At 39.7% G+C, this 11,927-nt stretch overlaps 2 protein-coding genes across 2 annotated transcripts; one reads left to right on the top strand and one right to left on the bottom strand.

Annotated features, from left to right (window-relative positions):
- cdk2 (cyclin dependent kinase 2) lies at positions 1 to 5,379 on the top strand. Its single transcript, XM_070837781.1, has 7 exons — positions 1 to 444; positions 1,786 to 1,863; positions 1,962 to 2,082; positions 2,179 to 2,349; positions 3,215 to 3,316; positions 3,432 to 3,635; positions 4,424 to 5,379. Exons 1-7 carry the CDS (start codon positions 329 to 331, stop codon positions 4,526 to 4,528), a joined length of 897 nt encoding a protein of 298 aa, XP_070693882.1. The 5' UTR covers positions 1 to 328; the 3' UTR covers positions 4,529 to 5,379.
- A 2,610-nt stretch (positions 5,380 to 7,989) lies between these two features.
- Positions 7,990 to 10,987, bottom strand: olfml3b (olfactomedin-like 3b). The gene is made up of 3 exons (XM_070837768.1): positions 10,868 to 10,987; positions 9,549 to 9,834; positions 7,990 to 8,954 (listed from the first exon to the last, which is right to left on the bottom strand). The coding sequence occupies exons 1-3, from the start codon at positions 10,964 to 10,966 to the stop codon at positions 8,170 to 8,172; spliced, it is 1,170 nt and encodes a 389-aa protein (XP_070693869.1). The 5' UTR covers positions 10,967 to 10,987; the 3' UTR covers positions 7,990 to 8,169.
- Positions 10,988 to 11,927: the final 940 nt, after the last annotated feature.

Here is an 11,927-nt window from a genome sequence, read left to right as displayed (position 1 = left end):
CCACAGAGGAGCCGCCGCCACGCTAATTCACATACTCACCGATATTATCATTGTCAGGGCCAACAAATGACCCGACCCCACCGCCTGTAGCTGTTTTCTGTCTGACCCGAGGGGGCTCATCCCGGACGGGACCGCCGCCCCGCAGGCTGAGGCGCTTCCGGACCGCCCGAAGTAACGTTAGACCGGCGGTGCAGTTAGTTATATGTCGGTCCGTTAACGTCCGTCCGTGTAGCCGCCGAGCAGTTGTTAGCTCACACACAAAGAGGGGCTAACTAGCTAAACAACCAGCAACAAAAACCCCTGTTGTGTTATTTTTAAAAAGAGAAAAATGGACACGTTTCAGAAAGTGGAGAAGATAGGAGAAGGGACGTACGGGGTGGTTTACAAAGCCAAGAACAAAGTCACCGGAGAAACTGTTGCTCTCAAGAAAATCAGGCTCGACACGTAAGTTCACTTGTGAGAGTTGTAGGTTATCATCAGAGCTCCAAGCTAACATTATCAGAGCTAATTGTTGCTTTTACTCTGCCTCACATTGAAGAAGGATGATGATGATGATGATGATGATGATGTTTGACCTTGATTACGGCTCCACCAGGGTGTGACAGCTATCTGCACACAGTTAATTTGCAGAGTTTCCTCTCATCTGGATTTGATGCATAAAAGTAGAAATAAAAATAGGTTTCTCAACCATCAGCCTTTAAACTGCAGTCACATTTGGATAGTACTCCTAGAATTCCCTACACATGAAATCACTTTTTTTGCACATTTCATTACAGCTGTTTTTCTTACCATAACATCAAAACATGATGCATATGATTAAAAAGATCCTACAATCCATTGTAAGAGTTTTTTGCAATATTTCCCAAGATGAATCTGAGGGTTCACTGGGTGATTAAGGAGATAAGAAATACTTTGTTACATAAGATTATGTTTCTGAATTTTTCCTTCTCTTAAACAGTCTGTAAAGGGGTAAATTACCTTTTGGTCAGACTTTATGTCCACACTTAGGCATTTCTTCTTAAAGGATCACGAGCCAAAAGGTCGCGAACCACTTAATATATACATTTAATGCACACTCAGTGGTGGGTATCTATTTTTTTATTTGTTTATCTAATAGGGGCAATGCACGTTAATGAACATCAGCATAAAAACACTAGATGGATACATGCTGGAGTTAGCCAGACTGCTAATTTCCATCTGTTGTCCCTCGACAGGTAACAAAAGACAGAAACATTACAAGCGACACTATTAAAATATTAATATCAAGATATACAATACATTGTTCAGCATGTCAGGTGAAGAGTGATCACAGGTCTGATCGGTTCGGTGCATTGACATTCTTTTTAGGCCTACTGAAGTTATTTATTCTTTTAATTTACAGATTGCTGTGACAAATACGTCATTTCCTGGTTTTCAGCAGGTGGCATCAGTGACTCACTTTATTGAGTGTTTACTGACCTTTGTGTCAGACCAGGAGAAGCCAAGGCATTGTTGTGCTTATCTTTTGTAGGTTGATACGTTAGCTGTCCTAGGTAGGTAGGACGTTACTTAAGAGAGGCGGCTGATTGAACAGCTCTAATCATCTTTCTTCAAAGGACGTCCAGTTATTTTGCGTCTCAATTTGCTTTTATTGTGAAAAGCCTGTGAAGTTGCACTTAAGACATAAAAAATACATTAAAAGCAGGAAGGGTTATGAAAGCATTAACCAGGCAGAAGTAAATAACAAAAAGTTAAAATGACAACATTATCCTGAGCTTCAGTTAATTTTCCGTGTAATTCACTCAGGGAAACCGAAGGTGTACCGAGCACCGCCATCCGAGAGATTTCACTTCTCAAAGAACTCAGCCATCCAAATATTGTCAAGTAAGTGCAGAATAATGTTACGACTTTTAGAAAACTAAAGATTCTCCTGTAACTTGTTCCTGTCAGTTTTTAAGCCAACCTGCCTGCTAATGTTTCAGATTGCGGGATGTCATCCACACCGAGAACAAGCTGTACCTTGTTTTTGAGTTCCTTCATCAGGATCTTAAGAAGTTCATGGACTCCTCGTCAGTCACTGGCATCCCACTGCCTCTGGTTAAGGTAAACATCATCCAGATGTGTCTTGATCTCTTCCAGAAAACTAAGAACAAATGGACTGAGTTGTCTTGCCTCTATGTATTTTTTTTGCGTTTGTAGAGTTATCTCTTCCAGCTGCTGCAAGGCCTGGCCTTCTGCCACTCTCACAGGGTTCTTCATCGAGACCTGAAGCCCCAGAACCTCCTCATCAACGCCCAGGGGGAGATCAAACTGGCTGACTTTGGCCTGGCGAGAGCCTTCGGGGTGCCTGTCCGCACGTACACACATGAGGTAACATGTACAGCCATCCATGTCAGGAAGCTTCTTAAGAAAAGAACGGGATTTTGAGTGCATGTTTGTTACCAGACGAGCAGCCGAGAGCTCTTTGTCAGTGCTCTGGTGTAGTCTACATCAACTAAAGCAACAGGAGACAGTATTACATCATAATTTTGGTGAAAAAATCACAGTGACCCTCTACAAACAGGGTTTCTGCAGCTCGTCTGTTGCCATGGAGGCTGTTGTTTGTGCAGAGTTGCTAGTGAACCCTTTTTTTTAAAAATAAATGAATAAATAAATGTAAAGGGGAAAGCACTTACAGATTCACATTTTTTTTTTTACAAAGGAACCCTTTAGTATTGTTTGTGACACGCAATCGTCAAAATTAGTTATTTAAACCCAAATCATGTCAGGGATAATGTACAGCGAGCAACACTCATTATCACCAAACGAACCCCTTCAGGATGATTGAAGACCCTTCTGGTCCTGCATCATTTTGTAATAACGACTGCTGCTTGCTGTACATTATATCCCACCTATATGGTTTTGTTCTAAAGAAATCGACAATTTGCCACAAAATACGGACTTAATTTAAATCAGTTTAAGTAAATGTAAGTAAATTTCCCCATTGTGGGACTAAAAAGGGAATGTCTTATATTATTTATTTAAAGATCATTTTATTGCTTCCGCTATCCAAACGTCCATGGCAACGACCTGCTATACAAAAATAACAGACTGTAGGATGCCATAATTTGACTTATCAGAATTGAGTATTTAAGCCGTGTAATAAAATGAAATTGTATTGTCTTCTGCAGCTTTAATTTTTTTCCTGAGAAATGTAATTTTTCTAATTATAAACTCACTTCTGTGATACTTGTAGGTGGTGACACTTTGGTACAGAGCACCAGAGATCCTCCTGGGCTGTAAATACTACTCCACAGCTGTCGACATCTGGAGTCTGGGGTGCATCTTTGCTGAAATGGTAACACGCTCAGTTTCCTCTTGTACATTAAGCTGCAATGTGAATAAATGAAGGCTGCCACACGATGCTCAAAAAACAAAATAGGCAGACGCACCTCACTCTCACTGTTCTACAGATCACCAGGAGGGCCTTATTCCCCGGCGACTCAGAGATCGATCAGTTATTCCGAATCTTTCGCACCTTGGGGACACCCGACGAGACCATCTGGCCGGGAGTCACATCGATGCCCGACTACAAACCGTCTTTCCCCAAGTGGGCCCGGCAGGATTTATCTAAAGTGGTGCCTCTTCTTGAAGAGGATGGAAGAGAACTGCTTGGAGTGAGAACATCTGTCATTAATTCATAGATTGGTTTATAATTGATTACCTCTCTGAATGAACTTGGTCCCGTTTGTAAAGGAAAATAAGATTTTTGTTAAATTTGTTTTAAAGGAACAAGTGATTCGTTTGAGCGTTTCCATTTTCACATGAATTGCTGCACTTGAATGAAACAAAACTGCTCCCATGATAGTCTGTCACTCTTTTCAGGATTCATACTGGTGCTCGAGATCCTTGGAAATGCTTAATTTTTAACGTGACGCTTTCAAGTTTCGAAAAGCGCTTCGATGTTTGAAACAGTTTGAAATTGTTTTTGCACGGAGATATCGCTATCTGACTGAATAATTTACTTTTTAGATAAAGAAATGAAATAAGTCAGAGAGAGCATGATTCATTTGACTGTATGTCATTTACCACAGCCATTATGTGCTGGAAACCTGTCTTTTTATTTTGATGATCTAGATACAGATTACAGATGAAAGAATTTTGCAGCCATAAGTGCTCTATTTTAACTTTTAGTTTTTTCACTTGTCAAACAAAAAATAAATAAGATAAATAGAATAATATAGATAAACAGGTTTTCTTAGTATGATAAACTGTGGTTTGTGTAAAACAAGCAATATGAACACGTGACTGGAAGATTAGAACTGGCCTTTATTACTAGTTACTAACAGTTTATGGACTAAACAATTTATTGATTAATTGAAATTTAAAATCGTTTGTTGCAACTCTACTTAATAGACAGATTGTTTAACCATATTTCTCCATGCCTTTTTTTTTGTCCTTGCAGGAAATGCTGAATTACGATCCTAACAAAAGGTTATCCGCCAAAAACGCCCTCGTACACAGATTCTTCCGCGACGTCACCATGCCGATTCCTCATCTGAGACTCTGAGTGGAGCGAAACATCAAACCATTTTTAATGCCAACAATGTCAAAGCAATAAGGACCTCCTCGACTCACGTCAGTGACTGGAACAGACAGAAAACGTGGACACTACAGGAAATGTCGGATCCTTTAATGGAGATTTGTCAATGCCTAAAAAACCAGCTTTCTAGAGGATAGATGTCCAGAGTTTTGTTTTTTTTTTCAGTCATGATGTTATAATAGTTATGAATGTTTAACTGTAATTTTCAATATCATTATTTTGCATATTTATGTGCAACTGCCATTTTTGATGTAAATGTTATTTGTGATTGGGATGGTCCTCTGACTGAGTGCAGGTCAAATGGACACGTCGAGGTTATCTGCCATTAAATTTCCCAATTAAAACGGTATGTTGGCTTCAGGACGTCCAAATTCAAACCATTGAGTAGTTAGAAACATTTGTGGGGTAGTGCAAATAACATAATAATTTCTACGGCTGAGCAGCAGCTGAATAAGAGATGCAGTGACGACTGTCAGCACACGTTAACACATCACACAACAATCATCTTCAGCTGATGTAAAACAGCTGGTGCAAAAAAATGGTAGGTTCTCATATGTAGATTCTTGTGCTGGTAAATTCAATATTTGGGTCTGAAGTAATTTTGAAACTGCACCTTTTGGTTTGTTTCACACAGAAATGTTTGTTGGTCATTCAGGTTTGCTGGCAGGATTCCTCAGCTTTGTACATACAGTTGTGATATACAAATATTTCCTGTTGTAATTCATATTTTACAGAATTTAATGTGCTGTTGCATCTTTCTTATTCTAGATTTTATTCAAGCTTAATGAACCGTTTTTATGGATATCGTTTATTTACAGTTGGAGAAAAAAATAAACTTGTTTAAATAACTGTCAGTTGTTGTGTCACTATGCGAGGATCATTTTTAATCTGTCGCAGTCTGAGTTCAAGTGAGAAATGTTTTCTTCAATTCAGGAGCCAAGTTGGAGCACTTATGCCAAATCATGTGTGAGGCTCAGATACCAGAGTCGAACGCTGTCTCATTGTTAAATCCAATCACTGCTACGCTTCAATAATCTTTGGCTAGACGGATACACAGGCCCATGTCTGCAGCTGGCACCTCGTCAGACACATGAATGAACTTTAATCGTTCAGTTAATCTGGTTCGTTTTTTTATAACATCTCTTCTTAGAGCTACTAGGAGAAGAAAAGTCAGCTATGTTTCTATGTCATGAAATGGTGAGATATCTTCATGTTGAATTTTGAATCTTGTTTGGGTCAAAATATGCCAAGAAATACACAACAGCTTGATTAAGATGAATGAAGTATGACAAGTGAGTGTTTTCGCTGGTGTCCCCCCTGAAGGATAAGCGGTATAGACAATAGATTGAAGATTAAATGATTCATGTGTGTATTGAAGTTAGATGATGACCTTTTGGTATGAGCTAAAATCAAATTAAAAACCAATAAAATTAGAATATTAAGTGGAAAGTAGATTTCATATGTTAAAGTTTAAAGTTAGGGGCTGGAGGAGGTCACATGACCGTTTTCACACAGATTTACTGAAAGATGGAGCCAGAGAAGCAGAGACAGGATGGTCTTTTCTCATACTTTGGTTGTCTCTGTGCAAACTGGGGACATTTTTATTTATGTTGAGAAAACATTGAGAAAACACCTGTTTTAGATATTCAACAAACCTGAAATCTGCTCTTTCAGCTCTGAATGTCAGGACTCTATTTTAGCAGGTAAGGGACCTGCTACTGCAAAAATAGAAGCACAAAACACTTCAAACCACTAAATAAATAAATCCAATTGACCAACAGACTTCCAACTAAATGAGTTTTTATTAGTGGCACTGTATTTGGACATCAGATAAGTCCATAAAGAAAAAGATGTACAGTAACAGGAAGTTTACATTTAAAAACTCCATCAAAGAGAGTAACGGTTAGAAAAAAAGACTCCTTGTGTTAACAGGTGTAGTTTACATTTATAATGAACACTAATTAGAAGCAGAAATAGGAATGGATGGATGTGGGAAAAAAATGAGCGTATTATAAGCAAACAGTAAGAAACAGATATAGTCAGATATAAATTAACAAATTGTTGCATTATATGGAAGGCATAATCCAAATAGTGGTGCTCTTTGTTAATTTTGGTGATTTCATTTAGTAAAAAGTTAACAAGATATGTATGTGCTCAATTTGTGAGAAAAATTCAAATAAAGCATAAGATAACACAGTGCTAGCCAGCTAGCTGTTTCTTACACATATACTGATAGTGACAACACTGTTTCATCTTAAGTGACAACTACATAGATGTTTTGATTATGTCATTTTTTTTTTTTTTTTTGTATTTTTATCAATCTGTATAGTAGAAATATTTGTTTATTTAAGGAGGGGCAATGCACATAATTGACATCATTTAACATAACACAAATGTGCCACATTTTTTACGGGCTGATATTCATCTGCAGTCCCTGACAGGTTGATGGTCTTTATAAGATCAGTAAAAGAAAACATACAAGCAAACAAACAAACAAAGGCACGCATGCACAGACAAGCACGTCTTAATAAATGATGATGAATTAAACTGCAAACTGAAATTTGAGGCAAAGCTAATTTTTACTTTTTTTTAATGATGTTTTCTGGACTGAACCACCTCTGTTTTTAGACTCGATTATTGTACATGCTACACATACAGTTACCTCCCCGTGAAGATGTGGTTCTCAAACTCAGGGGCTGAAGGAGCGCAACAGAGCACATAGGAGCAGGTTGGAAACGAACCAAGGCTCAATTAAGATGACTCAATTAGTAACAAATAAGAGGGTCTTAATGCACTCAGCAATGATGCCAAGATTAATGTTTTCATAATGGAGTCAGACAGTAAAATGACATGTGATGTGTAAAAAGACTAAGGGGGTTTGGGTATAATGGTCAATGGCATAGAGGGAGAGAGAGTGGAGAGGAGTATCAGAAGTCAGTCTTCAACAAAAACACCTGGACCTACTTCAATAACTTCATGAGTCACATATTGTGGCACCAACAGGCGTGTCCAAGCCGTGCTCAGCACTAGCGTTCTCTGGAAATACTTCTGCTGTCGTTTTCTGAATTTGCACCGTGTTTTCTAAGTGCTGCACATGTTGTCATGATGAATTGTTAATTTGCTTGCTGTTTATGCCTATTTGAATGCATTCTAAGTTGCAGTGCATTGATCTCTCAGGGCCACCGTACGATTGAATGAATATATAATTTCACTGCTGACTATTTTGCAAAACATGTTGGAGAGTTTTGTGATTTTTAGATTTAGTTTTCCTACCCTCGCTTCTTCATCCATTTATTTTGTCCATTCATTTCTGTATGGTAGGAAAAGAGGGAGCATCACTGTATGGTCACCGGATTACACAGCAAGAGTGAATTTCAAGAGCCTGCTAGTTAATTTGTATACTGTACAGAACCCAGTGGTTGCCTGAAAGGTAAGAGGAGAAACAATCACAACATGTATTAAAATAGTCAGCAGTAATATAAACATAATTTGCAGTTAAGGAGCGAAAACCTCTAAAAAAAAAAAAAAACACTGGTATGGTGCTTTAATGGGGATTTGGGTGTGTTTCAGTGGACATTTGGGGAGGATGGCTTTGTACATTATTTAGCTCAAATTTCTAGTTTCTTTTTCATAGCAAGCTTGTAAAGGATCTGGTAGCCGTCATCCCAGGCGTACAGCAGCTGCTCCTGTGGGTTGTACTTCAGACTGGAGTGGGATCCGTAACGCTTTGGAAAGTAAATCAGTGGTGCGTCTTCGTTGGTCACCATACCATTGACATCAAACACACACTGGACTCTAGAGCGACCGGGCTGCTTGGTGTTGTACACCACGTACAAAGTGCCACAGATGACGAAAGCCGCCTCTGCGTTCTCTCTCGGACAGTTTGTGTCCCACATTTGCTCAATGTCCAGCGAGTTGGCGTCCATTTTAGCCAGAGAGATGTGTCTCTCATTCTGCTGTGTGGCGTAAATGGCCCACAGGCCCTCCTCGTCCATAGCCAGGTCCATCACGGTCTCTGGGGTCAGGCTGTACACTGGGACATGGTCCTGCGCTTGGAAGACTGCGCTGTCTATGATAGAGTTGTTCTTTAGGTCATATTTAACCACCGTTATCTCCTCGAGCTGATTTATATAATATGCGTGATTGTTGTAGACAATGTGTCCCGTTCCCTTCCAGGCAGACGGCAGCTTCAGGTTCTTGGACTGAGACATGCCCAGCGAGCGAGTGAAATCTTGCACAGAGGCAAACTCATGGATGGTGTCGTCATCTGTTCCGTTAAAAATGTAGACCTTCCCAGAGCCTCTGTTGGTGTCTTTGGTCCACGTGCCCTTTGGCCCACCGACTCGTTTCAAGATCTTCATGGCTTTTATGCTGGAGATCATGTCGCTGCAGTCTGAAAATGAGAGATTGACAGACTACATTTAATTTATCCTTTACCCTAAAGTGTTATTGTCACTTTGAATGCCAAACAACCCACAGAGACTCACATCAAACTGTCCAGCACATAAAACCACAACCTGATGTGTTAAACTTCATGAATTAGGGAGCTTCAGAGGTGCTGTTACCTTTGGGCAAAGCCAGGCTGGCTGTTTCCCCCCTGTTTCCTGTCTTTATGCTACGCTAAGCTAACAGGCTGCTGGTGTCAGTATTTAATGAACAGTTTAAATCCACCACCTTCCTAACATGCTGGTCCAAAATGTCCTATAAGTGTTCAACCTGGTTTGGAGGTCAAAGCATATCGTTCACATTATTTTAAAGAAACTCAGCTACGTTGGAAAGTACAGAGAGAAAAACTAACCCATTGTTGTTTTTTGTCTATTTATATTATAATATAACTGTTACAAAATTGAGAAATTTCCCACTTTTCTTCATTTCAAATGTTGTTGGTCAAATAAAGTAAGCACTAAGTATTTTAATCCTTAATAAAATATAGTGTTTATTATGATAAACAGGTCATCTTACTGTTCAAGAGCATATCATATCTAACCTGATAGTTTTGAGTACTTGGCCATCTGCTTCTCCTTCACCAGCGTCACCTGCTGCTCTATCAGCTTGTCGTCCACATCCACACACGGCTGAGCTCCGTTCTGAGTCTCCAGGTAGTCCAGCTCACGCTCGACCCGGTCCACTCGCGTCCCCACACCGTCCAGATTCATTCTCAGTGTCTCTTTCTCTTTATCCAGGTTCTCCAGCTGAGAAACCATCTGTTGCTTCAGCTCCCGCAGCTCTGAGGCGTAGCGGGTGGTCTGTTCGTGCCACAAAGAGATCCGGTCCTGTTTTAAAAGCAAAGATTAGTTATGGCTGAATTTTTACACAAGCTGAAGGGGTCACGCTTGCCTCCATCTTATCTGTTTGTAAGTTATTATGTGAGCAATGAATGGAGATTTGTTTTACGGGAACTGTAAATGCATCTCCAGAAAGCTTTGAAAAGGCCATAATTTCCAGGCTCAGTAAATAAACTGCAACAAAAGGTCATAATAAGTAGGAAACTCATCCTTCAAACCACCAAGTCCAGCCCACACGTGGCACGTATCCACCCTGCTCCAGTGTCTCTTAGAGAAACACTAAATCCTACCAGCTCGCTCTGTGGGGTGCTGCTCTGTAGCAGAGCCTGACCTCTGACCTCGCTGGGGAGGAGAAAAATGAAGTAAAGTCTGACACTACATTAGAGAGCAACAGAGGAACTGTGGGAAGTGGATGGATAATACTTTGAGGGGTTTTGTTTGATAAACCCGAAATACTAGAACACATTTTATAATCAGTTCATACAAACAAAACCACAGCATTAAAATAGAATATCTGAAATTGCCTTTGTGAGCTATAACTGGTCATTTAGCAGCAGATATATTTTATCCATCATAAATCCATCCACACAGGCAGGAAAGTCTCTGAAAGGTGTTTCATTTGGCATATGTTGTTGGTGAAGTAATCACTTTTACTTGATCATCATAAAAAGTATTGCTCTTGGATGCCAATAAAGCACAATACCTCTAAACAAACCAGGTTTTATATAATTTTAGAAATTTCCATAATGCTGCAAACTGCAATTTTTGTATGGTTTATGTCATTTTTGATATCATATGTGCAAATCTGGACTAATCAAGCTTTTAAACTACATTTTATCTCGTTCTTTTAACGCAGACAAGAAGCTCATATCCCTATACATATCAGAGAGCTGTATTTTCCAGCATTTTCCTCTGGATTTGCCCACATCTGCATTCCATTGCCTTTACCCTGTCCCTGGAAGTTTCCTTTCAGAGGGACTCTGGAGCGCAGGGCTCGGCAGGGAGGAAAAGTGAGTCTTACCTCAATAGCAAGCAGCCTCCGCTCCAAGTAGTCAATCAGTGCTTGGTGCTGGGCAGTGGCAAAGCAGGCCAAAGTAACCAAGACAACAAGTCCTCTCATTTTGTGTCAGCTCAGTCTCTCCAGGACCTGTAAAATTTTGACTGGAGTTCAGTGAGAGAGAGAGAGTGGAGGAGCCAGCAGAATCCCAGAGGTGGGCTGGAATGTTTTACCAGGCCGTCTGGGAGGAGCCAGAAACATCTGGTGCAGATGGAAGCGTACAGTCCCTGAGAGAGACAAGACAGTTTTCATCTTCACTTCAGCTTCTACCTGACAGAAAAGCTGCTAAAAACATACAGTCTGATGTTAAAATGTTTCTATGGCTTTGAAGTTTTTTTTGTATTCACTCACAGGACGGTAATGTGGCGCAGGGCCAGAAGTTACGTGGGAGGAGGAAGCGTAATGTGAGTGGGAGCCAGGAGTCTGTGAGGCACAGTACTCCTGTATTAAGGGGAAGACCAGGGACTGTGGACGTTAATCAAATAAAAAATGAAAATATAACCTGTGTTTTAAATGTTCTGTACAAAACAACATGAATGATTCTAACAGATGAATCGAATCCAAACAGGTACATTTATTTTGAACGATAAAAGTAGATCTACTGCATTCAATGTGCCTTATTTGACAAGACATGAAAAATGGATGCATCCAGCAATTTCTAATGGTTGTTGTTTTTGGATTAGATTAGATCAGATCAGATCAGATTAGATTAGATTAGATCAGATTAGATAACTATACAAACCCCCCAAAGGGATTTATAGAAGTATAAAAGACACATGACCATAACAACACAAGCGAACACATATTTCATGGGGATATTAGTGTTGCTCAAGCCACCACCCAGCTACTGAATTAAAAACTATTTATTTGATACAATCATATAATTATTTAAACACTAAAAGTCCTTCCATAATTCAACAGCCAGTGAATATGAAATGAAACTTCACAAATGATGTCCAAAAACATGACCCATATCTCAGGAACTATCACATCATTCAAAGGCTTCACAGCTGTGGGCATGAAA

Source organism: Pempheris klunzingeri, chromosome 2 (assembly GCF_042242105.1).
Source record: "Pempheris klunzingeri isolate RE-2024b chromosome 2, fPemKlu1.hap1, whole genome shotgun sequence".
Taxonomy (NCBI): Eukaryota; Metazoa; Chordata; class Actinopteri; order Acropomatiformes; family Pempheridae; genus Pempheris; species Pempheris klunzingeri.
This window is presented reverse-complemented; position numbering and strand designations above follow the sequence as displayed.